Source organism: Ovis aries, chromosome 22 (assembly GCF_016772045.2).
Source record: "Ovis aries strain OAR_USU_Benz2616 breed Rambouillet chromosome 22, ARS-UI_Ramb_v3.0, whole genome shotgun sequence".
NCBI classification, from domain to species: Eukaryota; Metazoa; Chordata; class Mammalia; order Artiodactyla; family Bovidae; genus Ovis; species Ovis aries.
Window position 1 is genome coordinate 35210005 of NC_056075.1, and position 27311 is coordinate 35237315.

General features: G+C 37.4%; 1 protein-coding gene across 1 annotated transcript in view; it reads left to right on the plus strand.

Moving 5' to 3' along the window:
• The window catches only part of ATRNL1 (attractin like 1), an 802972-nt gene that overhangs the window by 121768 nt on the left and 653893 nt on the right, over positions 1 to 27311 (plus strand). Inside the window, exon 10 of the mRNA XM_012102986.5 lies at positions 15575 to 15729. Within this exon, the coding sequence (XP_011958376.3) occupies positions 15575 to 15729 (155 nt within the window). The remainder of the gene's footprint in view (positions 1 to 15574; positions 15730 to 27311) is intronic.

A 27311-nucleotide genomic window follows, 5' to 3' on the forward strand; every position in this document is an offset into this window, starting at 1 on the left:
TTCTCCTCTAGGAGTTTTATAGTTTCTGATCTTACATTTAGATCTTGTATTTTAAGATGTTTTATTCATTGGTATTATCCTTTGCTAAGAGTCTTTAAATTTGCTGTAATGATTTTTGGTACCAGGGCCATTAGGGTCTCCATTTCTTAGCCTCATTAAATGAGGTGTCTCATAATGTTTTGTGCATGTACATGTTTGTAGAGCTTGTAGCAGCAGCTCGCATCTTCATTTTTCTTCTATGTCAAGGCTTTTATGTAACAGAGACCTCAGATTTTTTTGTCCTATTGTTGAAGTTGTTTTCTCTATTATTGTGTTCCTTTAAAACGCAATAATAAAAGCATAGTATGTTTTGACACATAAGATACATGCAAAACATTATCATTTACAACTTACAGCTGTCATTTTTAATTTGGTATTTTTTTCCATTTTTTTTAGCTTAAAAAAAGATTTCAACTATACTTAGAAATACTAAAAAAGTAGTGTGTCTTATGTTTCCTCATGATTATATTCAGAGTTTGCATTTTGGTAGAACAGTAAAATGTGTTCTCCTATGACTTTTTTCTGAGAAAAAAAAATAGAAGTCTTGTAACATAAAATTCTCCATTTTAACCATTTAAAGTTTACAATTCTGATCTCAGAATATTTCCTTCTCTCCTAAAAGAACTCCTATACTTTCCTCTACCCTTTCCCTCCATCCCTTGAAAACCACTAGTCTACTTTCTGTCTCTATAGTTTTACCTATTCTCAGTATTTCAGGCAAATAAAATGTACAGTACGTGACCTTTTGCATCTGGCTTCTTTCACTTAGCATAATTTTTTCAGGGTTTGTCTACACTGTAGTATGTTTCTGCACTTGATTCTTTGTAATGGCTGGATAATATTCCATTGTACGAATATACCACGTATTGTTAATCCACTCATCAGTTGATGGGTTGTTTTCACTTTGGGCTATTGTGAGTGAGGCTGCTGTGAACCTTCTGTAGAGTTTAACTTTATATTTTGGTTAAAGTAATGTTTAAAGTGTTTTCAGGTTTCTTCTCTGTAAAGATACAATTTTTCTTTTTTAAGTAATAACCTTGTGGGGGATACTTTTCTCTTAGGTAAACACAGTTTCTCATTAAATTTAAAAAAAAATTGTTTTTAACTGAAAGATAATTGCTTTACAATATTGTGTTGATTTCTGCCATACATCAACATGAATCAGCCACGGTAGATATATGTCCCCACTCTCTTGCACCTCCCTCCCACTTCCCACTCCCATTTTACTCCTCTAGGTTGCCCCTGTTTGAGTTCCCTGAGTCATACAGCAAATTCACATTGGCTATCTATTTTATACATGGTAATTGTGTATATTTCCATGCGACTCTCTCCATTCATCTCACTTTCTCCCTCCTTCATCTCCCCCAGTCATATCCATAAGTCTCTTCTCCCTGTCTGTATCTCCAATGCTGCCCTGCAGATAGGTTCATCAGTAGCACTGTCTAGATTCTGTATATTTTACACTAGTTTTAGCATCCATTAATACTTCTTGTGAGAAACAGTTATTACTATGATGATTACCATGTGGTGGTATGCTAATATTTTTCCATATAAATATCACAAGTTGTATGTTCACTTATATCAGTATGAATTGATAGATTTTTATTTTATTCAATGTTTTATAATCTATTACTATTCTTTCTTTTGGTGCCGAAAGTGTCCCAGATTTGGCCTCTGTGAACTTTTTCAGTAAGTGTTCTGTATTCTTAAGACACGTCCCCAATCATTCTTGTGCCTTTCTATACTTTTAGGCACAGGCATAAGATAAATAAAATTTTTTTACATCTTGTAGTTTCCTGCTCTAGTAAGTCATTTATTTCCTCAAGGAACCTTGATTGCTTCTAGTACATAATTGTATTTAAAAACAAGATGAGGGGACTAGGTATGTTTATTACTCTTTTGATGTGTTTATCAGTTCAGTCGCTCAGTTGTGTCTGACTCTTTGTGACCCCATGAACTGCAGCACGCCAGGCCTCCCTGTCCATCACCAACTCTCGGAGTTCACCCAAACTCATGTCCGTTGAGTCAGTGATGCCATCTAACCTTCTCAACCTCTGTCATCCCCTTTTCCTTCTGCCTTCAATCTTTCCCAACATCAGAGTCTTTTCAAATGAATCAGCTCTTTGCATCAGGTGGCCAAAATATTGGAGTTTCCGCTTCAAAATCGGTCCTTCCAATGAACACCCAGGACTGATTTCCTTTAGAATGGACTGGTTGGATCTCCTTACAGTCCAAGGGACTCTCAAGAGTCTTCTCCAGTACCACAGTTCAAAAGCATCAATTATTTGGCGCTAAGCTTCCTTTATAGTCCAACTCTCACATCCATACATGACTACTGGAAAAACCATAGCCTTGACTAGATGGACCTTTGTTGACGAAGTAATGTCTCTGCTTTTTAATATGCTGTCTAGGTTGGTCATAACTTTCCTTCCAAGGAGTAAGTGTCTTTTAATTTTATGGCTGCAGTCACCATCTGCAGTGATTTTGGAGCCCCAAAAAATAAAGTCTGCCACTATTTCCACTGTTTCCCTATCTATTTGCCATGAAGTGATGGGACCAGATGCCATGATCTTCGTTTTCTGAATGTTGAGTTTTAAGCCAACTTTTTCACTCTCCTCTTTCACTTTCATCAAGAGGCTCTTTAGTTCTTCACTTTCTGCCGTAAGGGTGATGTCATCTGCATTTCTAAGGTTATTGATATTTCTCCCGGCAATCTTGATTCCAGCTTGTGCTTCCTCCAGCCCAGTGTTTCTCATGATGTACTCTGTGTATAAGTTAAATAAGCGGGGTGACAATATACAGCCTTGACGTACTCCTTTTCCTATTTGGAACCAGTCTGTTGTTCCATGTCTAGTTCTAACTGTTGCTTCTTGACCTGCATGTATGTTTCTCAAGAGGCAGGTCAGGTGGTCTGGTATTCCCATCTCTCTCAGAATTTTCCACAGCTTATTGTGATCCACAGAGTCAAAGGCTTTGGCATAGTCAATAAAGCAGAAATAGATGTTTTTCTGGAACTCTCTTGCTTTTTGGATAATCCGTTGGATGTTGGCAATTTGATCTCTGGTTCCTCTGCCTTTTCTAAAACCAGCTTGAACATCAGGAAGTTCACAGTTCACGTATTGCTGAAGCCTGGCTTGGAGAATTCTAAGCATCACTTTACTAGTGTGTGAGATGAGTGCAACTGTGTGGTAGTTTGAACATTCTTTGGCATTGCCTTTGAGATTGGAATGAAAACTGACCTTTTCCAGTCCTGTGGCCACTGCTGAGTTTTCCAACTTTGCTGGCATATTGAGTGCAGCACTTTCACAGCATAATCTTTTAGGATTTGAAATAGCTCAATAGGAATTCCATCACCTCAGCTAGCTTTGTTCATAGTGATACTTCCTAAGGCCCACTTGACTTCACATTCCAAGATGTCTGGCTCTAGGTAGAGTGATCACACCATTGTGATTAACTGGGTCATGAAGATCCTTTTGTACAGTTCTTCTGTGTATTCTTGCCACCTCTTCTTAATATCTTCTGCTTCTGTTAGGTCCATACGATTTCTGTCTTTCATTGAGTCCATCTTTGCATGAAATTTGTCCTTGGTATCTCTAATTTTCTTGAAGAGATCTCTAGTCTTTCCAATTCTATTGTTTATAGACCCTGTCAAAAGATAGAGCCAGAAGATTTACAAACATACATCTGTATCTATTTATAGAAATTGGTGTATATCTTTATTACTGTATATCTGTCTGTCTAAGCTGCATAATAATGTAATACAACATTGTAGGATTTATTTTAGGCTTATTCTCCTTCATGTTTTTAAATCCCAAATCCCTTTTGAAAGTGAGAAATTCAGATCCCATTTTGCAATTCATGTATTTTTAAAAAATTATCTGTTTATTAGGTACTGGAAGTTGGTTTATATATTGTAATAAAGGTATCATATCTGGAAAAGCAGCTGCAATTTTTATCACCATCTTTATATTCTTGTTGTCTTTTGATTAATAGACTATTTTTTAGAACAGTTTTAGGTTTAAAGAAAAATTAGCAAAAGGTAGGCAGCAAGCATCCCCAAATACGTACGTATGTTCCCCATCCCCAGTCTATTATTAACATTTTGCATTAGCGTGGTACATTCATTACAATTGATGTCAATATTGATCCATTATTACTAACTAAAGTCCATAGTTTACATTAGGATTTACTGTCGTGTTATATGGTAATACAGAATAGTTTCAGTTGCCCTTGAAATGGTGTGCTTACCTCCTGCTCTTCCTGCCCAACCCCTGGCAACTGTTGATATTTTTGCTGTGTCCATTGCTTTGCCTTTTCCAGATTGTTATATAGCTGGAATCATACAGTATATATCCTTTTTTAGATTGTTTTCTTTCTCTTGGCAATATGCTTTTATGGTTCCTTGAAGTCTCTTCATGGCTTAATAGCCTATTTTATCACTGAATAATATTCTGTTGTATGGATGTGGTACAGTTGTTTATCCATTCACCCACTGAAGGACATCTTGGTTATTCCAAGTTTTGACAGTTATTAATAAAGCTGCTATAAATGTTTTTTGCATCAACATAAATCTTCAGCCAGTGATCACAGTTGTTGAATTGTGTGGTAAGTGTGTTTAGTTTTTAACGAATGTGTTTAGTGCTGTAAGAGTGATTGTACGATTTTTCATTCCTACCAGCAATGAATGTTGCTCTGCACCCTTGCTAGCATTTGGTGTTAATGTTTTGAATTTTAGCCATTCTGTTAGGTGGTGGTGAGTCATTGTTTTAATTTGTAATTCCCTAGTGCCCTGTGATGTTGAGGATTTATGCATATACTTATTTTGCCATCTTTATGTCTTCTTTGAAAGGCTGTATTTTCAGATCTTCTGCCAGTTTTTAACTGAGTTATTTTCTAACTGTCGAGTTTTAAGAGTTCTTTGTATGTTTTGGATTCAGGTACTTTATCAGGTACTTGTTGTGAATAATTTCTCCAAGTCTGTGGCTTACTGTTTCATTCTCTGAATGATGTCTTTCACAGAACTGAAGTTTTTAATTTTGATGAAGTTGAACTTAGCATTTTTCTTTTATAAACTGTCCTTTTGTTGCTGTATCTAAAAAGTCATCAAACTCATGGCCACCCTGTGGTTGTCCTGTGTTATCTTCTAGGAGTTTTACAGTTTTGTATTTTACATTTTGTCCTATGATTCATCCTGTGTTAATTTTTGTGAAAGGTATAAGATCTGTCAACTTTCTTTCCTTTTTTTTTTTTGCATTTGGATTTCCTGTTGTTTCAGCACCAATTACTGAAATGACTGTCTTTCTCTGTTGAGTTGTTTTTGGTAGAAGCTAGTTGACTACGTGGGTCTATTTCTGGGCTCACTGTTCTGTTCCGTTGATCTGTGTGTCTGTTCTTCCCCTAGTACCATGCTGTTTTGGTTATTGTATCTCTATGGTAAGTCTTGAAGTCAAGTAATGTCAGTTTTCTGAGTTTGTTCTTCTCCCACAATATTGTGTTGACTGTTCTTTCTAGAATTTTGACTGGGATTGCAGTGAACATATAGATCAAACTAGGAAGAAGTGATATCTTGATAATAGTAAATCTTCCTGTCCATATACATGGACTGTCCCTTTATTTACTTCTTTGATTTCTTTCATCAGAGTTTTATAATTTTCCTAATATAGATCTTATCCACATTTTATTAGATTTATACCTGTTTCAATTTGTGCGGGTGCTGTGTAAATGGTGTTGTGTCTTTATTTCAAGTATCCATTGGTTATTGTTGGTATGTAAGAAAGCGACTGACTTTCATATATTAACCTTGTATCCTGAAACTATAATTACTTATTAGTTCCAGGAGTTTTAAAATTGTTGTTGTTGTTGATTGTTTGGTATTTTGTACATAGATGATCGTGTTATGTGTGAAAATGACAGTTTTATTTATTCCTTCCCATTTTGTAAATCTTTTATTCCCTCCCTCCCGCTTTTTTTGGCTAATTGCACTAATTAGGGCTTCCAGTAAAATGTTGAATAGGAGTGGTACAGAATATATCTTGTATTTTTTCTTTTTCTTAGAAGTGAAGCATATGTTTTCCTGCCATTAAATTTTGGATAATTTTTTTTTTATCAAGGTGAGGAAATGCCCCTCCCATTCCTTGAGTTATTGTTCTTAGAGTTGTTAGAGTACTTTATATGTTCTAGATAGAAATTCTTTATCAGATACATGACCTATAAATATTTTCTTCCATGCTGTATGTTAGTTTTCATGTTATTTTTATTGTCCTTTGAAGCTCAAGATTTTTTAATTTTTAAGACTGTTTTATCTGTTATACATTTTATACTGTTAAAATGGTCTCATAGTAAGCATCCATTGCCTAATGCAAGGCAAAGAATATTTGCTTCTGCAGTTTCTTCTATGAGTTTCATCCCTTGTAGCTCTTAAATTTAGGCATTTTATTCAATTTTTCGTTAATTTTTGTATATATTGGAAGGGAAGGGTTCAGTTTCTTTCTTTTGGATATCCAGTGGCCCTAGCACCATTTGTTGAAAAGAGTATTCTTTCCTTTCTTTGAATTGGCTATTTTGGGCTCTTGAATTTCCACATGAATCATAGGATTGTTTCTATTGTTCAGTTGCTAAGTGCGATCTCAGGACTGAAGGCTCCTCTACCCTTCACTATCTCCTGGAATTTGCTCAAATTAGTGTCCATCAAGTCAGTGATGCCATCCAACCATCTCATCCTTTGTCACCCTCTTCTCCTCCTGCCCTCCTGCCCTCAATCTTTCCTAGCATCAGGGTCTTTTCCAATGAGTCTGCTCTTTGTATCATGTGGCTAAAGTATTGGAACTTTAGCTTCAGCAGTCTTTCCAGTGAATATTCAGGATTGATTGCCTTTAGGATAGACTGGTTTGATTTCCTTGCAGTCCAAGGTTCTTTCAAGAGTCTTTTCCAGCATCACAATTCAAAAGAAAAAATTCTTTGGTGCACAGCCTTCCTTATGGTCCAACTTTCACATCTGTATGTGGCTACTGGAAAAACTGTAGCTTTGATTATATGGAGCTTTGTCGGCAGAGCAATGGTTCTGCTTTTAACTATGCTGTCTATGTTTATCATAGCTTTACTTACAAAGAGTTTATTAGTTAAACAACATCCAATTGGAATTTTATAGAGTAAGTTGAATCTGTAGATCAGTTTGGAGAGTATGACTATCTTAACAATATTTTGTTTTCCAATCTAGGTAAAAAGGTATCTTTTCATTTTTTAGGCTGTCTTTAATTTCTCTCCTCAAATAGTTTCTTGTCTTCGTGGTATAAATTTTATGTGTTTCATTAAATTTATTTCTAAATGCTTTATTGTTTTTGATCCTGTTGAAAATTATTTTATTATTTTTATCTTAATACTTTTCATTTCTTGTAATAGCAGTACAGTTTATTTTTTGCACATTGTTCTTTTAACCTCCAAACTTGCTAAACTGATTTATTAGCTATAACAGTTTTTTGTAAGTTTATTTGAATTTCTATGTAAGATCATGCCATTTACAAGTAGAGTTTCACTTCTTCCTTTCCCATCTAGATGCACTTTATTTTCTTGCCCATTTTCCTTTCTATAATCTCAAATACAAAGTTGAACAGAAGTGACAAGAGTAAAAATCCTGCTTATTCCTGATCTTAGAGGGAGAACATCTTGTCTTTGACCTTTAAGTATGATATTAGCTATGTTTTTTGTTTGTTAGTTTTGTAGATATCCTTTGTATTAGGCTGCTGTAACAAATTATCACAAACTGTGTAGCTTAAAATGATGAAAAGATATTCTGTTACAGGTCTAGAGGCCAGGAATGCAAAATCAAAGCATAACCATGGCTATGCCTCTTCCAGAAGCACTGGGAAAAGGCCTTTCTTTGCCTCTTCCAGCTTTGCCTGTTAATGTTCCTGGAGTTGTGATTGAACCACTCCATTTGCTTCCATAGTTACATTCTGGTTTTTGTTCTTGTTCAGTTGCCCAGTTGTGTCCGACTTTGTGACTCTGTGGACTGCAGCTTGCCAAGCCTCCCTGTCCCTCATCATCTCCTGAAGTTTGCCCAAGTTCATGTCCATTGCATCGGTGATGCCATCCATCCATCTCATCCTTTGATGCCCCCTTCTTCTTCTGCCCTCAATCTTTCCCAACTTCAGGGACTTTTCCAATGAGTCTGCTGTTTGCTTCAGATGGCCAAAATACTGCTTCAGCATCAGTCTTTCCATTGAGTATTCAGGGTTGATTTCCCTTAAGACTGACTGGTTTGATCTCCTTGCTGTCCAGTGGACTTTCAGGAGTCTTCTCCAGCACCACAGTTTGAAGCTATCAATTCTTTGGCATTCTGCCTTCTTTATGGTCCAGCTCTCACAACCATACATGACCACAGGGAATACCATAGCCTTGACTATAGGGACCTTTGTCGACAGAGTAATGTTTCTGCTTTTCACCACACTGTCTAGGTTTGTCATAATAGCTTCCTGCCAAGAAGCAATCGTCATCTGATTTCATGGCTGCAGTCAACATTTGCAGTGATCTTAGATTCCAAGAAGAGGAAATCTGTTACTTCTTTCACCTTTTCTCCCTCTGTTTGCCATGAAGTAATGGGACCAGCTGGAATCAAGACTGCCGTGAGAAATATCAATAACCTCAGATATGCAGATGACACCACCCTTATGGCAGAAAGTGAAGAGGAACTAAAAACCCTCTTGATGAAAGTGAAAGTGGAGAGTGAAAAAGTTGGCTTAAAGCTCAACATTCAGAAAACAAAGATCATGGCATCGAGTCCCATCACTTCATTGGAAATAGATGGGGAAACAGAGGAAACAGTGTCAGACTTTATTTTGGGGGGGCTCCCAAATCACTGCAGATGGTGATTGCAGCCGTGAAATTAAAAGACGCTTACTCCTTGGAAGAAAAATTATGACCAACCTAGACAGCATAATCAAAAGCAGAGACATTAATTTGCCGACTAAGGTCCATCTCATCAAGGATATGGTTTTTCCTGTGGTCATGTATAGATGTGAGAGTCGGACTGTGAAGAAAGCTGAGCGCTGAAAAATTGATGCTTTTGAACTGTGGTGTTGAAGAAGACTCTTGAGAGTCCCTTGGACTGCAAGGAGATCCAACCAGTCCATTCTGAAAGAGATCAGTCCTGGGATTTCTTTGGAAGGAATGATGCTAAAGCTGAAACTGCAGTACTTTGGCCACCTCATGTGAAGAGTTGACTCATTGGAAAAGACTCTGATGCTGGGAGGGATTGGTGGCAGGAGGAGAAGGGGACGACAGAGGATGAGGCGGCTGGATGGCATAACTGACTTGATGGACGTGAGTCTGAGTGAACTCCGGGAGTTGGTGATGGACAGGGAGACCTGGTGTGCTGCGATTCATGGGGTCGCAAAGAGTTGGACATGACTGAGTGACTGAACTGAACTGAGCTGAACTGAATGGGAGCAGATGCCATGGTCTTTGTTTTTTAAATATTTGGTATTAGGCCGGTTACCTTACCCCCTCCTTTTTTCTGTTGTGTCTCTTAAATGGGCACTTGTCATTGGATTAAATCCACTGGATAAACTTGGATGAGTTCCTCATCTTTAAATGCTTAATTTAATTGTATCTGAAAAAAATACTTTTTCCGAATAAGGATTCCCAGGTTCTGGAGATTAGGACATGGATGCATCTCTTGGGGTGGGCACCATTCATCCTTACCAGGTTGAGGAATTTACCTTCTGTCTCTCTCTTGTTGGGTGTTCTTTTTTTTTTTTTTTAATCAGGAAAGGGTGTTGGAATTTTTCAAGGCTTTTGCTATATCTATTGGATATATATACAGACAAGTGGGATTGCTTGATCATATGATAGTTCTTGGTAGTTTAGTTTTTCTTTTCTTTTTCAGGAATGTCCATACTGTTTTCCAAATTGACTATACCTGGTTCTATTCCCATCAGTAGTACTTCTATATCTTTTCTTCACATCCTTACCAAGACTTAGCTTTTCAAACTTGTTAATTATTTTCAATTAAAATATAATTGACATATAACATTATATTAGTTTTAGGTGTACAGCTTAGTGAATTGATATATGTTTGTGCTGTAAAAGGATTACAACAGTAAGTTTAGTTAACTCATACGTATAGTTATGAATTATTTTTTCTTGTGATGAGAACTTTTAAATTCTTAGCAACTTTCAAATATAATACAGTATTGTTAGATATAATCTCCATGAATGTTATATTATCAGGGCTTATTTGCCTTATAACTGGAAACATGCCTTTTGACCATCCTTTACCACCTGCCTTTTATGCCCACCAGTCTACCTTTCATATCTATAAGGTCATTAAAAGATTTTTTTAGATTCTACCTATGAGTGAGATCATAATGTATTTGCCTGTCTCTGACTTATTTCCCTTAGTGTAGTGCCCTCAAGGTCCATCTGTGCTGTGACAAATGGCCAGATTTCCTTTTTTGTGCCTGAATAATATTTCTCTAGCTTTTTCCAGTCAACAGTTGATGGACACTCAGGTGGTTTCCACGCCTTAGTTATTATAAATAATGCTGCAGTGAGTATGGGGGTGCAGATTTCTTTTTGAAATAGTTGTTTTATTTCATTTGGATAAATAGAGTGGAATTGCTGGATAATTTGGTAGTTCTATTTTTTGAGAAACCTCCATACTGTTTGCCACAGTGACTGAACCAATTTATAGTCCCACCAATAGTTCATAAGTGTTCCCTTTTCCCCACATCCTCACCAGCACTTGTAATTTTCTGTTTTTTCAAGAATACCATTCCAACAAGTATGTGTGTGTGTGTGTGTGTGAGGGGATATCTCTGTGGTTTTCATTTGCATTTCCTTGTTGAGTGATTTTCATGTATCTATTGACTCTTTGTATGTCTTCTTTGGAAAAATGTCTATGCAGATCCTCTGCTCATTTTTTAATTAAATTGTTCTTTTTTTTTTTTCTATTGAGTTATGTGAGTTTTTATGCATTTTAGAGATTGCATTTTCTCAACTCCACAAAGGTACGCCTGCTATGGAGAACTTGTTATTTATTTTCCCCAGGGCATTGCCTGAAGTGTGCAAGTGTCTAAAGTGTTCAAGGTTATTCACATTTTGCCACTCAACAGAGTGGAGCCAGTTATACATGTGTACTCGTGCAAGGATGTGTTTGGGGTCCTGGCTACATGGGGGAAGGATTTATGGATTGTTGGCAGCATGCATACGCTAGCTTGGGTGAATTTACTTCATCCTATGTAGTTTATGGCTGGGGTTCTTGATAAAGTTCCTGAGGTAGTTAATAGAAACCTTTGCCCTTCTTGGGTTTTGTACCCTGGTTGCTGAGAGCCCTGATTTCTCTCCCCTGCTGATCCCATTATTGTTTTGGATGGCGTGAAAAAGAAGTGGGCTTCTTGGGCATTACCCTGCTTGGGCGGACGCTAGTCACCCACTAGGCTGTCTCTTTGCTCATGGGTGAAACAGCAGCTTGAAGAAGTTTTTCTTGGCAGTGAGCTGTTGTTGCCTTGGGGCAGGTGAAGTGAGAAAGTTAAACTGTTACTAATCGCTTCCATCCTGTTCTTGGAAGTTTTGCTCTGAGCAGTGCTAGGACTTCTCTGCTGGACTGCTGGGCTCTCACAAATGTCCTCCTGTCTCCAAATAGTTGACAAAATCACTGCTTCTGTGGGAGCACCAAGGCGGTGTTGACTGAAAAAATAACGCACAACCTAAAAGTTCAGAATTATGTTTTATTTGGTGGACAATTCTAAGGACGTAGGCCCAAGACACAGCATCTCAGATAACTGAGAGACTGCTCCAGAAAGGCAAGAGAGAAGCCAGGTTAATAGGAGCTTTTGCAGCAAAGTCCATGTAGTCAGAACATCAGAAGATTACTGTTACTTAAGGAAAACCAGACATCTCAAATGAAGGAACTTAGCACTTTTTCCTACGTATGAAAAGATACAAAATCAAGGCTCATAGAAATCATTGCTTTGAGATGCACGTCGGCTATCTGGGGCCAAGTATCTTGTGCTTCTCATCCTGAGTCTGCCCAGGGTGCTCTGTCCAGGGTGGCCTCATTGGCGGCGTTCTGTCTCCATTCTGAGTTTCCTCAGGGCTCACCATCGAGGTCGCAATGTGATTGCTCTACGGCTGCAGCATCTTTTTTTTTTTTTTTTTAACTGATATGACAGGCAATATTTTTTATTCTCAGCAGGAAAGTCTTATTACAGCACCTTGATAATGTCTCTCCCCTGTATCTTCTTATTCTGGCTTATTAAAAAATTCAACATTTTCATATGCCATCCCATTGCCTTTTGGCTCTTATTGTTTCTGATGAGAAGTCAGTTATTTATCTTATGGGGGTTCTTTTGTATGCAAATAACCTTCTTTCTTTTGCCCAAGATTTTATCTTTGGCTTTCAGTATTACTATTTTATGTCTGAGTGTGGCTCTTTCTGTACTTTTTTCTTACTTGCAGTTTGTTGAGCTTCTTCGATATGTATGCTAATGTTTTTCATCAAATTTAGGGAGTTGTCAGTCATTATTTCTCAAACAATTTTTTACCTTTTCCCCCTCTACCTTAGAATTCCCAGTAAATCCATGCTCTTGCTGTTAATGGTGATGTACATTTCTCATAGACTGTTCATTTTCCTCTCTGTTTTTGGAATTGCAGAATCTCTACTGATTTATCTACTAGTTCACTGATTTTTTTCTTTTACCTGCTGAAATATGCTATTGAGCCTCTGCTAAATTTTAAAATTTCAATTTTATACTTTAAAACTCCACATTTTTCTTTTCCTGGTTATTTTTCTTTGTTGATGCTTTATATTTAATAAGACATTGTTATACTTCTTTAAATTTTGTTTTCTTTAAGTATTTTTAATGGCTGCTTTAGAGTCTTTTTTAGTTTCATCTGGCATCTGGGTTCTCTCAAAGGTGGTTGCTTGCTGTTATTCCTGTGTGTGGCATGGGTCACACTTCCCTATTTCACTGCATGCCATAAGTTTCCCCGCAAGCCAGGCATTTTAGGCAGTACATTGCAGCAACTCTGGATCCTGACTTTTCCTCCCTCCCTGAGGCTGCTGTAATTTCATTTGTTTAGAGACTTGGCTGAATTCTTTTAGTGAAGTCTCTTTTTTTCTCCACATGCGTCCTCTGATGTTCCTCTTCAGATGGTACCGGCTGGGGAGGCACATAGTCACCCTGGGATGATCGGGATTTTAGCAGAGTTCTTCGACTTTTCCTCTGAGCTCTTTGTTAAGCTATCTGCCTCTGTTTGTCTCATCCTCACCCCCTCTGAAGTGAAGTCGCTCAGTCATGTCTGACTTTGCAACCCCAGGGACTGTATGTAGCCTACCAGGCTCCTTTGTCCATGGGATTTTCCAGGCAATAGTACTGGAGTGGATTGCCATTTCCTCACACCCTAGCCTCTACTAATTGCCAACTGATAGTTCTGTTACTTTCAGCAAAGCTCTGTGGGCATGAATTGCTCCACGGTCTGAATTGCATTTTGTACCTTTTACGGGGTAGTCTTTGAGGCTAGTCATTGATGTTCTGACCCCAGTAAGGCTCTTATTAGCTGTCTTTCCCCTTGATTCTCTCCAATAAACTTCTGGTTGGTCTATTTCTAACTTATTATTCTCACATAGATACTTGAGAAACAACCTCGATTGTTTCTGAAGCCTTTAAGGCTTGAAGTTTGCTGCCCTGTACCCAGTGAAGTCAAGTTCCCTTAGGAGAGCTTTGGGCCTTTCCTTTTCTTAGGCTGCCTCTCCCTGTTGGGGATAACCTCGCTGTGATTGCTTTGGAAGTATAGGTAGGGGCTCATAGCTTGTTCTTTCAGTGACACCACTGTGTTATGTACACTGGATATTGATGGTAGCCTTTGCTGTTCTCAGCCTTCCTCTTTTATCTTGGAACTGTTGCCCTGTAAATTAGGGGTGAAGATTTCTGGGTCCTTGTGTTCTTAATCTGTCTGGTGTGTAGCTTCCACCCTGCAAGTGGGAGCAAGGTAGAGAATGAGCACTCAGACCTCTTGTGCTTTCTCCTTGAATAGAGCTTCTGCCACCAAGAATTAGGGGGCATGAGAAGTACTGGCAATCTGTTGCTCCTGGTTGTATATTACTGGCCTGAACTAGGAACTGAGGGACAAAGGAGTATTCTGTTCTCAACCTTACCAGCCTGGGGTTGAGCAGTCTTGCTGAACAGGTTGTGTATGTGTGGGGAGGTGGTGGTAACGGGACGAATGAGAGTTGGTAATGAGTCAGGTATCATGAACTGTTGCCGTTCTTACTGAGATTTAGTTGATGTTCCTGAGTAATTATTTCTTTATTTGTTGTTGCTCTTGGCAAAAGGTTTTGAGATCCAAAAAAGACATTTTGTTAAAAAATAATTTTTACCAATTATAGTTCTTTCCCTGGTGAGATTGTTTATGGATCTCCTTATGTTGCCTTTCTGGAGGTCAGTTCCATATTCTTTAAGAATTTGTGGTAGTTCAGTCGCTCAGTTGTGTCCAACTCTGCGACCCCATGGACTGCAGCACACCAGGCTTCCCTGTCCTTCACCTTCTCCTGGAGTTTGCTCAAACTCATGTCCTGTGAGTGGTACTAAATCTATGGTTTTTAAGATAGTATATTTGCCTTACTAACTGTACCATACATGTTAACTGTGTTTATATTCTGATTCTTTGTTTGTACTAGGGATTTATTTATAAAGTATTGACTCATATTGTCCTGAACCTTTAATATATATTAGTTCATTCAGGTAAAGTATACTTGTGAACATATATTTGTAGTTTTTCTCTCAGAATTGTACTGTAGTTAATTAAACGAACATTTGTCTTAATTTTATTGTTTCTCAAAAATGCATTGAGATTTTCAATTATACGCAATATAGATATACCTCAAAAATAATCTTAAGCAAATGAACATGAATACAAATGAATACCAACTATGTCCTTCCGTTTTGTAAAGCACAAAGACAGCCATCTAAATGTTTGCTATTAGAATCAGAATAGTGGTAATTTTTTATTTTTTGGTCTTCGTACTCATTACTTAGTTGTGTTCATCTTGTGGAAATTCATTGGTTTTTAGACCTATGTGCACTTTTATGTATATATTTAATGAGTTAAAAAACATTTTATTGGATCCATATGAGTCTTATAGTTTTAACTGCATACTGTTTAGAGTAAATTTATTACGTTTAACTATTTATTTACTTTGGTATTTAAAACTGATTATAAGTCAGTCCTCTAGTTAAAAGAAAATTTGTTTCCTACTTTTATAAATAAAAACAAAATGCAAAATATAAATTATTATGAAATCATTAATGATTATGTTTAATATTGTGTTTCCTCAAAGCATTTTAAGGTACTCTGAATCTCAAAGTATTTTTTAAAAATATTGAAGTTTAGAGGCCATTTGTTGAAGTAATAAAGCGTGTTATTTTTACAATTCCAAGGAAAATTCTGTATTCAAACTAGATCCTTTCTGTGCTTGATATAAGATCAGGGAGGTCTTTTTATCTTTTGTAATACATTTTTAAATTTTATCCTGTAGGACTATTTTGAAAGAAAGTGGGTTTGCCAGATACCTTCATTCAGCTGTTCTTATCAATGGAGCTATGCTTATTTTTGGAGGAAATACCCATAATGACACTTCCTTGAGTAACGGTGCAAAATGTTTTTCTGCCGATTTCCTGGCATATGACATAGGTATGTATCTGTTAGGACTGTACAAAGTAGGAAATACCAGAAATTTTTCATGTAGAGATTCTCAAATACATTACTAGTCAGCATGTATATATGTCATTTTAGAGAGAGAAATTTAGTGACAGATTTTGAAAGGAATTCTCTCCAATTTCAGCATAAATAGTAGTATAGGGGAAGGGAACAAATGAGCTGAGGTGAATTAGTGGTGGAGGCAGGGGAATTGAGAAATCTGGGTTTGAGTGTCCTATTTGAAGGCTTTTATGTTTTGTATTCCTACATGAGCACTTCATTAGTCTGTTTTGTTTGACTATTACTGTGTTAGTTTTGATAATGGATAGATATGAAGCACTACCAAATTTACATTGCAGAGAGTAGGAATACAAGCATTTTAGATTTAGTGGGGATGAGCACAGAAAAATTTAAATTAAACTCACAAGATATACTCTCATGGTACAGGAAGCTGATAGAGAAAGACATATAAAGATAAAAGAGCTAATGAAATAATGTTTTGGGACAAAATGGAAACCCAGAACATATCTAAGAATGGAAGTAACTAAATAAGTTTTTACCAGGGAATCTAGAAATATATTATGTCTATGGTTTTAATTGATTTTAATTATCTTATCTATAGTCCTATAAATTTCTGAATGTTAAACAATGTGTTTATTGAAATACTAAATTTAGCTACCTGTTAGACTACTGTAATGAAAAAATTTCTTCTCTCTGTATATTATAGATAAAACCTAGCTGATTTAAATCTTTAGCAGCACTTAAGAGCACCTTTTATTGATTGTGTGAAATAATATACCAATTTTAAGCTATTAAGGAGCATTTTGATAAATAAAAATAAAAGAGACCAAAGAATAACACATTTAATGGATATAAGAAGTATACTTCTGCTCTTAAACATCATAATGGTACATAATCTACTTTGGAAAATTATTTTAAGTATCAGTATATAAAGAAAATTATGAACTATCAATAAGCACTTTGACTTCTAAACTATTGTAAGCATGTATGGAAAGAAATTCCTAGTAATAAAGTTAGGCATAGTTTTAAAAACTCTATGAGTATTTGCATGTGAGTCATCATTGAAAAGAATTCACTGTCTTTTAGAGCCTAAACAGTCAAATATTTGCCTTTTTGAAATAATAATTTGAAGTCATGATTCATGATGAAATGGGATTGATTGTCTTGGCTTTTATAAGGCTTAAAAAATCAGTGCCCCAGATCCAGAAAATCAGTTAAATGAAATACAGAATCTAGGCTGGCTTATTATGATCCGTCATTGCCAAGTTGGCGCTATTAACATATTATTTTGCCTGTGGTGTTGAGACAGTAAGCTTATTTCTCAAGATAACCATATTTTAGGTATTATACATTTAAAATATACCAAGGTAAAAAACACTAGAAATATGTTTTTCAGAGAAAGAAAGGGCTCAGATTATTATTATTCTAATAGCTACTCTTTATTAAGTCAGTTCCAAGAGCTAGGTACTGTTGTTGCTGTTTAGTTGCTAAGTCATGTCTGACTCTTTTGTGACCCCTGCCAGGCTCCTCTGTTCATGGGATTTCCCAGGCAAAAGAATACTGGAGTGGGGTGCTATTTCCTCCTCCAGGGGATCTTCCTGACCCAGGGATTGAACCTATGTCTCTTATATTCCAGGAGGATTCTTTACTGCTGAGCCACCAGGGAAGCCCTATAATAAGAGCTTTATTTACAATGTCTGTAACCTCTCTAATAACCTTGTAAACAAGATTTCAGTAAACTCAATTTTAGATTGTTAAGCACAAGACTAAAAGGAATTAGTCCAAAGCCCTGCTGGTGTAAATCCAGTTTTGTTAAAAACTCCTAAATTGATAGTCTTTCCACTTGACTACACTGTGGTATCTAGTTGACTCCATTGTATGTTCTTAATTTTGTCAGTAAATTATGAGACACTTAATTTTTAGTAATGTTTAGTAATTTTTAGTAATGTTTCTTAATGCTATGGAAAAAGTAAAAATTGCTCAGTCGTGTCCAACCCTTTGCAACCCTATGTACTATGAAGTCCATGGAGTTCTCCAGGGCAGAATACTGGAGTGGGTAGTCTATCCCTTCTTCAGAGAATCTTCCCAACACAAGGATCGAACCCAGGTATCCTGCACTGCGAGCAGATTCTTTACCAGCTGAGCCGCAAGGGGAGACCAAGAATACTGGAGTGGGGAGCCTTTTCCTTTTCCAGGGGAACTTCCGGACCCAGGAATCGTACTAGGGCTTTCTGTATTGCAGACGGAGTCTCTACCAGCTGAGCTATCAGGGAAGCCCAATGCTATGGAAAGATAGAAGCAAATAATTAGTTTCATTTTTCAAGCAAATTGTTAAAATTGGAGGAAGAATAGCACGTTTTAACAGTATTTTTTTTAACATAGGTTTTTGTTTGCCCTGTGCTAGTAAGTAACAACAAAAACAAAAACAGCCTTACAATCAATACAGGATACAAGCATTTTGTTTTACCTTATTTGATTATTTCTCTGCAGTTCCCAATAAAGTCTTCCTTCCCTGCCCAATCTGTATTTATTCTCCTGGGTTTGTATCATCAAATATTGAAATATTTTCTTGGGAAAAGTGCTTTTCACATTTCAGAAAATGTCTTTCAAAATAATTGTTTTCCTTATGAAGTATAATTTTGTGGAAATAAAATACAACCATTGCATAATGAACCGACTATGAGATAGATCCTTTCGGGGAAAAAAGTCATGTTGCTAGTTTTTCTCTTTTGTACAGTACACTCAGAGTTTATGGCATATTTAATTGGAACGCACCTTAAGATTTAGTTGATTGCTTTGTGTTCTGTGATGTTTAGACAATAAAAATATGTATGGTAATACTAATTTTTCATTGCTCTAAAATGTACTATTTCAACCGTACTGCCATAGTAAATTTTATATAGCCAATATCATTAATCTTTGAGGACATAACCTTGCCTTCCCAGTTCTCATTATACTATACATGATGGATGTAGAAGGCATATGATGGTGATTTTCAAGCATGACTTACCTTGGCATTCCCTTTGAAGGTTGAAGGGAGAAAAATCAGTCCTCAGTAATCTGATTCTCTTAGATTAGGCACTGCGTATTCATATTTTTTTAAAAAATGACTCTTCACAAGTGATCATAGAACCAGCCTGGTGAGTAAGACTCAGTGGACTGTAACAGATAAAATGATATGTTACTAAATTTTCTAGCTTGTAAATCTAGCTTGAACACATTTTAAATCTGAAAACTTTATTAATATATTTTTGGCATTGTTAGTGGTATCATTATTACACCTGATTCAAGATTAAAATGAATCTGTATCTAGTAAAGATACAGCCTTGTAGTACTGTTGAGGCTAAAGGTGCAATGGAAGAACTTGTCTTACTGAGCTGATCTCAGGTTATTAGTTACATTTATGCTTTAAAAAAATAATTTATTTTTGGCAGTGCTGTGCGGCTTGCAGGATCTTAGTTCCCAGACCAGGGAGCAAACCTCTGCCCCCTGCAGTGGAAGCACAGAATCCTAACCACTGGGCTGCCCGGGAATTACCGAGACATAGTTTTACTTTTCGGGGCTTCCAAGGTGGCTCAGTGATAGAGAATCTTCTTGCCAAACAGGAGACATGAGTTTGATCTCTGAATTGGGAAGATTCCCTGGAGAAGGGAATGGCGGCCCTTTCCAATATTCTTGCCTGGGAAATCCACTGACAGAGGAGCCTCGTGGGATGCAGTCCACAGGGTCACAAAGAGGCAGTGACAACTTAGAGGCTAAATTACAGCAGCAGCAGCATTTATGCTTTTAAGCTGTTTGTCTAAAATAGTGTCATGAAAGTTAGTTTTGTAGGGTCCATGGGATAAAAGGAGTCAAGCAGTTTGTAAATTTTTCACCTCTTTTAGTAAACCACCAATCTTTTGAGGGGTTCGACTGAAGATTTCAGCATTTGCAAATGAGAGATTTTCCTGAATTTAAACATACCTTAAAGTTGAATTGAATCTTGGGACGTTATTTCAGAATTATCAAAAAATATCTATTATAAGATCTTCAGTAGGCCTAACATAATTATGATGGTTTTAATTACAAATGGTGGTTATTAATTTTCAATTAGAAAACTTATCGAATAGTTAGGATAATGCATAGAATTGTGAAACAAGATGAAAGATAGCTCAGAGATAAGTTGATTAAATTGTTGAGAGGGTTATTTCACAATAGAGTAGGGTGTCAGATTTACATAAGAAATACATCATGTAAAGTGAATTACCTAAACTTCAAACCAAAACAATAGCACAATTTAAAAAAATAAATTTCCTGCCTATCACAGTTTTAATTATGACATTTAACATGTTCAGTTCAGTTGCTCAGTTGTATCCAACTCTTCGCAACTCCATGGACTGCAGCATGCCAGGCTTCCCTGTCATACCAACTCCCGGAGTTTGCTCAAACTCATGTTCATTGAGTCGATGATGCCATCCAACCATCTCATCCTCTGTCATCCCCAATCTTGCCTTCAATCTTTCCCAGCATCAGGGTCTTTTCAAATGAGTCAGTTGTTCATTTCAGTTCAGTTCAGTTCAGTCGCTCAGTCATGTCTGAATCTTTGTGACCCCATGAATTGCAGCACGCCAGGCCTCCCTGTCCATCACCAACTCCCAGAGTTCACTCAGACTCACGTCCATCAAGTCAGCGATGCCATCCAGCCATCTCATCCTCTGTCGTCCCCTTCTCCTCCTGCCCCCAATCCCTCCCAGCATCAGAGTCTTTTCCGATGAGTCAACTCTTCACATGAGGTGGCCAAAGTACTGGAGTTTCAGCTTTAGCATCATTCCTTCTAAAAAAATCCCAGGGCCGATCTCCTTTAGAATGGACTGGTTGGATCTCCTTGCAGTCCAAGGGACTCTCAAGAGTCTTCTCCAACACCACATTTCAAAAGCATCAATTCTTCAGCGCTCAGCCTTCTTCACAGTCCGACTCTCACATCCATACATGACCACAGGAAAAACCATAGCCTTGACAAGATGGACCTTTGTTGGCAAAGTAATGTCTCTGCTTTTCAATATGCTATCTAGGTTGGTCATAACTTTTCTTCCAAGGAGTAAGCATCTTTTAATTTCATGGCTGCAGTCATCACCATCTGCAGTGATTTTGGAGCCCCCAAAAATAAAGTCTGACACTGTTTCCACTGTTTCCCCATCTATTTGTCATGAAGTGATGGGACTGAATGCCATGATCTTTGTTTTCTGAATGTTGAGCTTTAAGCCAACTTTTTCACCCTCCACTTTCACTTTCATCAAGAGGGTTTTTAGTTCCTCTTCACTTTCTGCCATAAGGGTGGTGTCATCTGTATTTCTGAGGTTATTGATATTTCTCCCGGAAATCTTGATTCCAGCTTGTGTTTCTTCCAGTCCAGCATTTCTCATGATGTACTCTGCATATAAGTTAAATAAGCAGGGTGACAATATACAGCCTTGACGTACTCCTTTTCCCATTTGGAACCAGTCTGTTGTTCCATGTCCAGTTCTAACTGTTGCTTCCTGACCTGCATGCAGATTTCTCAAGAGGCAGGTCAGGTGGTCTGGATGGCCATTTCTTTCAGAATTTTCCACAGTTTATTGTGATACACACAGTCAAAGGCTTTGGCATAGTCAATAAAGCAGAAATAGATGTTTTTCTGGGACTCTCTTGCTTTTTGGATAATCCATCGGATGTTGGCAATTTGATCTCTGGTTCCTCTGCCTTTTCTAAAACCAGCTTGAACATCTGGGAGTTCATGGTTCACGTACTGCTGAAGCCTGGCTTGGAGAATTTTGACCATGACTTTACAAGCATGTGAGATGAGTGCAATTGTGCGGTAGTTTGAGCATTCTTTTGCATTGCCTTTCTTTGGAATTGGAATGAAAACTGACCTTTTCCAGTCCTGGGGCCACTGCTTCGTTTTCCAAATTTGCTGGCATATTGAGTGCAGCACTTTCACAGCATCATCTTTCAGGATTCGAACCAGCTCAACTGGAATTCCATCACCTCCACTAGCTTTGTTTGTAGTGATGCTTTCTAAGGCCCGTTTGACTTCACATTCCAGGGTGTCTGGCTCTAGATTAGTGATCACACCATAGTGATTATCTGGGTCGTGAAGATCTGTTTTGTACAGTTCTTCTGTGTATTCTTGCCACCTCTTCTTAATATCTTCTGCTTCTGTTAGGTCCAGACCATTTCTGTCCTTTATCGAGCCCATCTTTGCATGAAATGTTCCCTTGGTAGGTCTAATTTTCTTGAAGAGATCTCTAGTCTTTCCCATTCTGTTCTTTTCCTCTATTTCTTTGCATTGATTGCTGAAGAAGGCTTTCTTATCTCTTCTTGCTGTTCTTTGGAACTCTGCATTCAGATGCTTATATCTTTCCTTTTCTCCTTTGCTTTTTGCCTCTCTTCTTTTCACAGCTATTTGTAAGGCCTCTTCGTATCAGGTGGCCAAAATATTGGAGTTTCAGCTTCAACATCAGTTCTCCAGTGAATATTCAGGGCTGATTTCCTTTAGGATTGACTGGTTGGATCTCCTTGCAGTCCAAGGGACTCTCAAGCGTCTTCTCCAACACCACAGTTCAAAAGCATCAATTCTGCAGCACTGAGCTTTCTTTATAGTCCCACTCTCATGTCTGTGCATGACTACCGTAAAAACCATAGCTTTGACTAGACGGACCTTTGTTGGCAAAGTAATGTCTCTGGTTTTTAATGTTCTGTCTAGATTGGTCATAACTTTTCTTCCAAGGAGTAAACGTCTTTTAATTTCATGGCTGCAGTCACCATCTGCAGTGATTTTGGAGCCCAATAAAATAAAGTAAGCCACTGTTTCCACTGTTTCCCCATCTATTTGTCATGAAGTGATGGGACTGAATGCCATGATCTTTGTTTTCTGAATGTTGAGTTTTTAGCTAACCTGTTCACTCTCCTCTTTCATTTTCATCAAGAGGCTCTTTAGTTCCTCTTCACTTTCTGCCATAAGGGTGGTATCATCTGCATATCTGAGGCTATTGATATTTTTCTTGGTAATCTTGATTCCAGCTTGTGCTTTATCCAGCCTGGCATTTCTCATGATGTACTGTGCATATAAGTTAAATAAGCAGGGTGACAATATGCAGCCTTGATGTACTCCTTTCTCAATTTGGAACCAGTCTGTTGTTCCATATCCAGTTCTAACTGTTGCTTCTTGACCTGCATAGAAATTTTTTAGGAGGCAAGTCAGGTGGTCTGGTATTCCCATCTCTCTGAGAATTTTCCATACTTATTGGTAGACAATAATTTAAAAACATAGTTTAAAAAACCCTGAAAAATACTTAATTCTGTATTCAAAGGAGTCATCTTATTTTAATTGGTAATATATAAAAAATCATTTTAAACACAGTGAAGTTATAGTTATGTATACCTCAAATCACTGTTTTTGTACAGCCCTGTAAACTGATACATATATACACACACACATACATATACATACAATATAAGGAATCATGTGACTTCCAATTTTTTGGAACTTTCCAGTAAAACTATAAAAATTCAAATTTGCTCACTTTTTATGTTTTTAATTATTTTTTGGAGGTTATTTTATTTGTTTCTCTCTTTATTAATCAGAATTTCCCTATGCACTTTGTTAAATTCTTAGGTAGGGCTCTTCCTCAACAAAAGCAGCACCCGTTGTCCAGGTGAACCCTTTGTCCTGAAAGACCCAGTTTGTTTCTTTGTCAGAAAAACTTTAAAACCATCATGTAATTTTTTCAAAAAATGTCACCAACTGTTGACTGTTTTAAGCTTTCCTATATCCTTTGTCCAAGGTTCTCTTCTTCTTTCCATAATAAACTGTTGCATAGAAAAAATAAGAGTTTCTTCTTTTTTAAAAAGAGGCCAGTAAGTAAGGGAATAAGTGACCTTTCTTTTGAGAAAAGGGAGAACTAATAATCCCTGAAGGCTTCCTGTAGTGTTTTGTACTTTGCAAACATTTATAAGGTAATTCGCATAGCGTCTCATAACACCTGTGTAAAGTGTATTATTATATTCATTTATAAAGGCAGAAACTGTGATTTAGCCTGACTACATCCAAATTCACATAGGTTGTAGGATGGTATATTCAGAATTTGAAGGTAGGTCTAAGTTCAAAGTTCTTTTGATTTTACCACTGTACCATGTATTGATATTTTCCTGATGTAACAGGAAAAAGTTTGAATGATCTTTAGTTTGGGAAAAGGCATATAATATTTGTTAATGTGATGTGACACTCAAGAAAATTAGCTTTATTGATACATTTAATCAGTGACCTTTAAGTTAGAAAATCTAGAAGGAAAGAGTAATGAGCAGTAAATCTCTTTCTTAATGATCTATAAGCATTTTGAGTGATTGTCTTGAATGCAAAATTTGGTGAATAAAGATTCTCGAAAGGAAATGTATACTGAAAGAAAAGTATTTAAATGTGGAGGAGGGCAAGGAACACAGCCATGAATGGAAAATCAAACATCTAATGTAAAATATTAGCAAATAGAATTCAGCAGTGTTTCAAAGTTATCATGAACTTTACCCAATAGGAATTACTCTAGGATTTCAAGTACGATTCATTATCAGGGAATCAGTAAATATGATTTATTACCTCAAGACTATTTACTGAAGCCAACAGGAAACCACACTGACATGATAAAGTGGGAAATGTCAAATAGTGATGCCCACTTTGCCTGACAGAGGATGAGAAACTAAACAAATATTTGTGGAATGAATGCCAGAGGATAAAAATCCCGAGAGAAGCTGTGGAGTTGAAACTGTGGGTACATTAAGTGCGCCTTTTAAAATATTAGGATCAATTTTTACCTGGGGGAGTGGGGGCCAATGAAGCATCAGCATTTCAGGGTTAGAGGGGAAAGATTTTTGGCAACATTGAGAAATGTGGGTCTTTGGTATATAAGTATCCAAATGGTTAATGCAAGTTTGTCTTCGTATTCATCTAGTTTTGAGTCTTATGCCTGTGACCTTTACTCTTTTTAGTGTATTTTGAGTGTGCAATTAAGACTGAATTGTGAACTGGCATTTGAGATGGAGTATTAAATGAATTTGTAAAATGTGTCCTTAGAGTATTAGAGATGCATATTTTCATGGAAGAATGTGAGTAGAAAAGTTAGCCAATGAACGTGCGTTTTTTCACCTGTACTGTTTTATGCAGAAGTCATAAGATAAATCTGTCTCTAAATTTCAGCCTTAGTTTTGATATGATATGGTCCCTCATATGTGAATAGTCTTGGCAGCACAGTGTTCTCATTGCTGAGATTTGTGTTTGAGAGAATAGCAACTCTAATTTCTTGATTGTGTTTATTGAAAGTATGGTTTATAAATCAATATTTAGTACCTTGTAGCGTGGATTTTTAAAAAGTCTGTATTCCAGAGCATATATTTTACTTTGGTCTTTATTGCTGTGTGACTTTTCTGTTGGTATGGAATGGTATTTCTGTCAGTCTTCATGATGTCAGTAACTGTGTGGAATTTGCTTTAGTCTGTCTATCCTTTAACTGTTTATGAAGTGATAATGACCTGAGTGCTCTGGAAATATATTTTCTTCTTGGCAAAAAAATATGATTGTAGGTCTTGCAGTCAGACATTAATAATGTAAGAGACTTTATATTGTAAGAATGGAAAGAGACTACATGTAAACAAGTTATATTAATTTAATATTGAGCTTTAAGGCATTTGATAATTTCTAGATTTTACAGAGAATCCTGATCAAGAATGTGAAAACTTAGCAACAAAATTTATCTAGCCCAACATCCTCTTTATTTGTTATTGAAAAAGTTGGAAGGGATAAGTGGAAAGTGTATTTGCTACAACAGTACCTATGTTTTTCTCTTCTCGTTGTGTTGACAAATCCTGACAGGTGGGCAGATAACCAGCAAGCATGAAATGTCTCTATAGCTGCAAGATTACTTACCTCAACTAGCTTTTTATAAGCTTGCAAGTTAAATTTTCTTCTTCCTAAACAATTTTGGGAGCGAAAACAATTAACTAACTATTTTAAGATACTTTAGAGGGAAATTTACACTTATTATAGTGTATCCATCAGTACAGGTTAAGTTAGACTGAGGTAACAAACAATCCTGTCAGTTTGGATCCTTTGAAAAACTGACTCTGAGACAGAGTTTAGTGTTCAGGGTACTAATTAGGTCCTTGGAGTGAGCAGCTGTGAAAGAAGAAGGGGAAGATGCAGGATTGGGCAGAAAGTACAAGTCAAGCAGACTTAATTAATAGCTACAGGCAACCTCAGGGCACCTTGGGTTGAAATGCCCATCAGAGGCGTTCCTCATTAGGGTGAAATGGACCTTGATGGGTCAGTATATGAGGGTCGCTCCCAGGAAAGTAGGACCTTGGGTGCAGAAGCTATCCACAGCTAAGGCCATCTCTGCAGGAGCTGGCAGCTGAATGATGTCTACCAGTGGCAAGTCCTTCCCTGAAGGGATATGCAGGCAGTACATTTCCATAGTCATCACGATTCATTCTTTGGACCACTCAGCCCACTTCTAATCTGTTTTTTTTTAACAGCTCCAGTTGGGGGAGCCTCGATTATCGCACTGGCTTATGTAAGGTCTCAGGGCTGTATCCATGGCCCTCGTCCATTATTCTTTCACGTCCCTTCCCCTCAGCTAGCACCTCTTCTGGGAACTGTTGTCTTACCTGGTAGCATGACCCAGCCTTTTGCCTTTAAGTATATGATCTCCTGATTGCCATGTACCTTCTAGCCTGGGTTACTGTACCTGCCCATTTTTCATCACACTTGGCAAAGGGATGCCGAGAGACTCCTAAATGTGTCGTCTGTGTAACAGATATATCCCCTTCCCGCATTTGTAACAGCAGTCCCTCCCTTTGATGGTCAACTCCTTTTTTGCCTGGTTGTTGGTCCCTTGACACAAGGAGCCTGAAGTGCCCAAGTGGCAATTATAGCTTACAGTTAAATGGGACATTGCTACTTCTTCTGCCAGAATATTTTTCCCCTTGGAGAACAGTATCTCTAATCTTGAAGTCCAAAATGAGGCCACAAGAAGTGGCTTTTACTCCTGGATTTTTGGACCTACTGTGTGTTCTTCTTGTTGGTTATGTAGCACCATTTAAAGGTCTTAAGTTGAGGTATATCATACATTCTGGTGGGCTTTCCTTGTGGCCCAGCTGGTAAAGAATCCGCCTACAATGCGGGAGAGCTGGGTTCGATCCCTGGGTTGGGAAGATATCCTGGAGAAGGGAAAGGCTACCCACTCCAATATTCTGGCTGGAGAATTCCATGGACTGTATAGTCCATGGTGTTGCAAAGAGTCAGATGTGACTGAGTGACTTTCACTTCAACTACATCCTGGTGCTTCAGTTGTGCCTATGGAAATCCCTAGCAGGTTGTATGGTTTGTGATCCAGTGGGTTTTAAGGTAATGGGCCTAATTCTGTACCTTCTTTTCTGTGAAGTGTGTCTCCTAATACATGGGATCCTGTGCTGGTTGATCAGATGCTTCGTCATTTCTATGATGTTCATGCTGGTTAAGACCCTATGGGTGGAAAAACCAAACATGTATT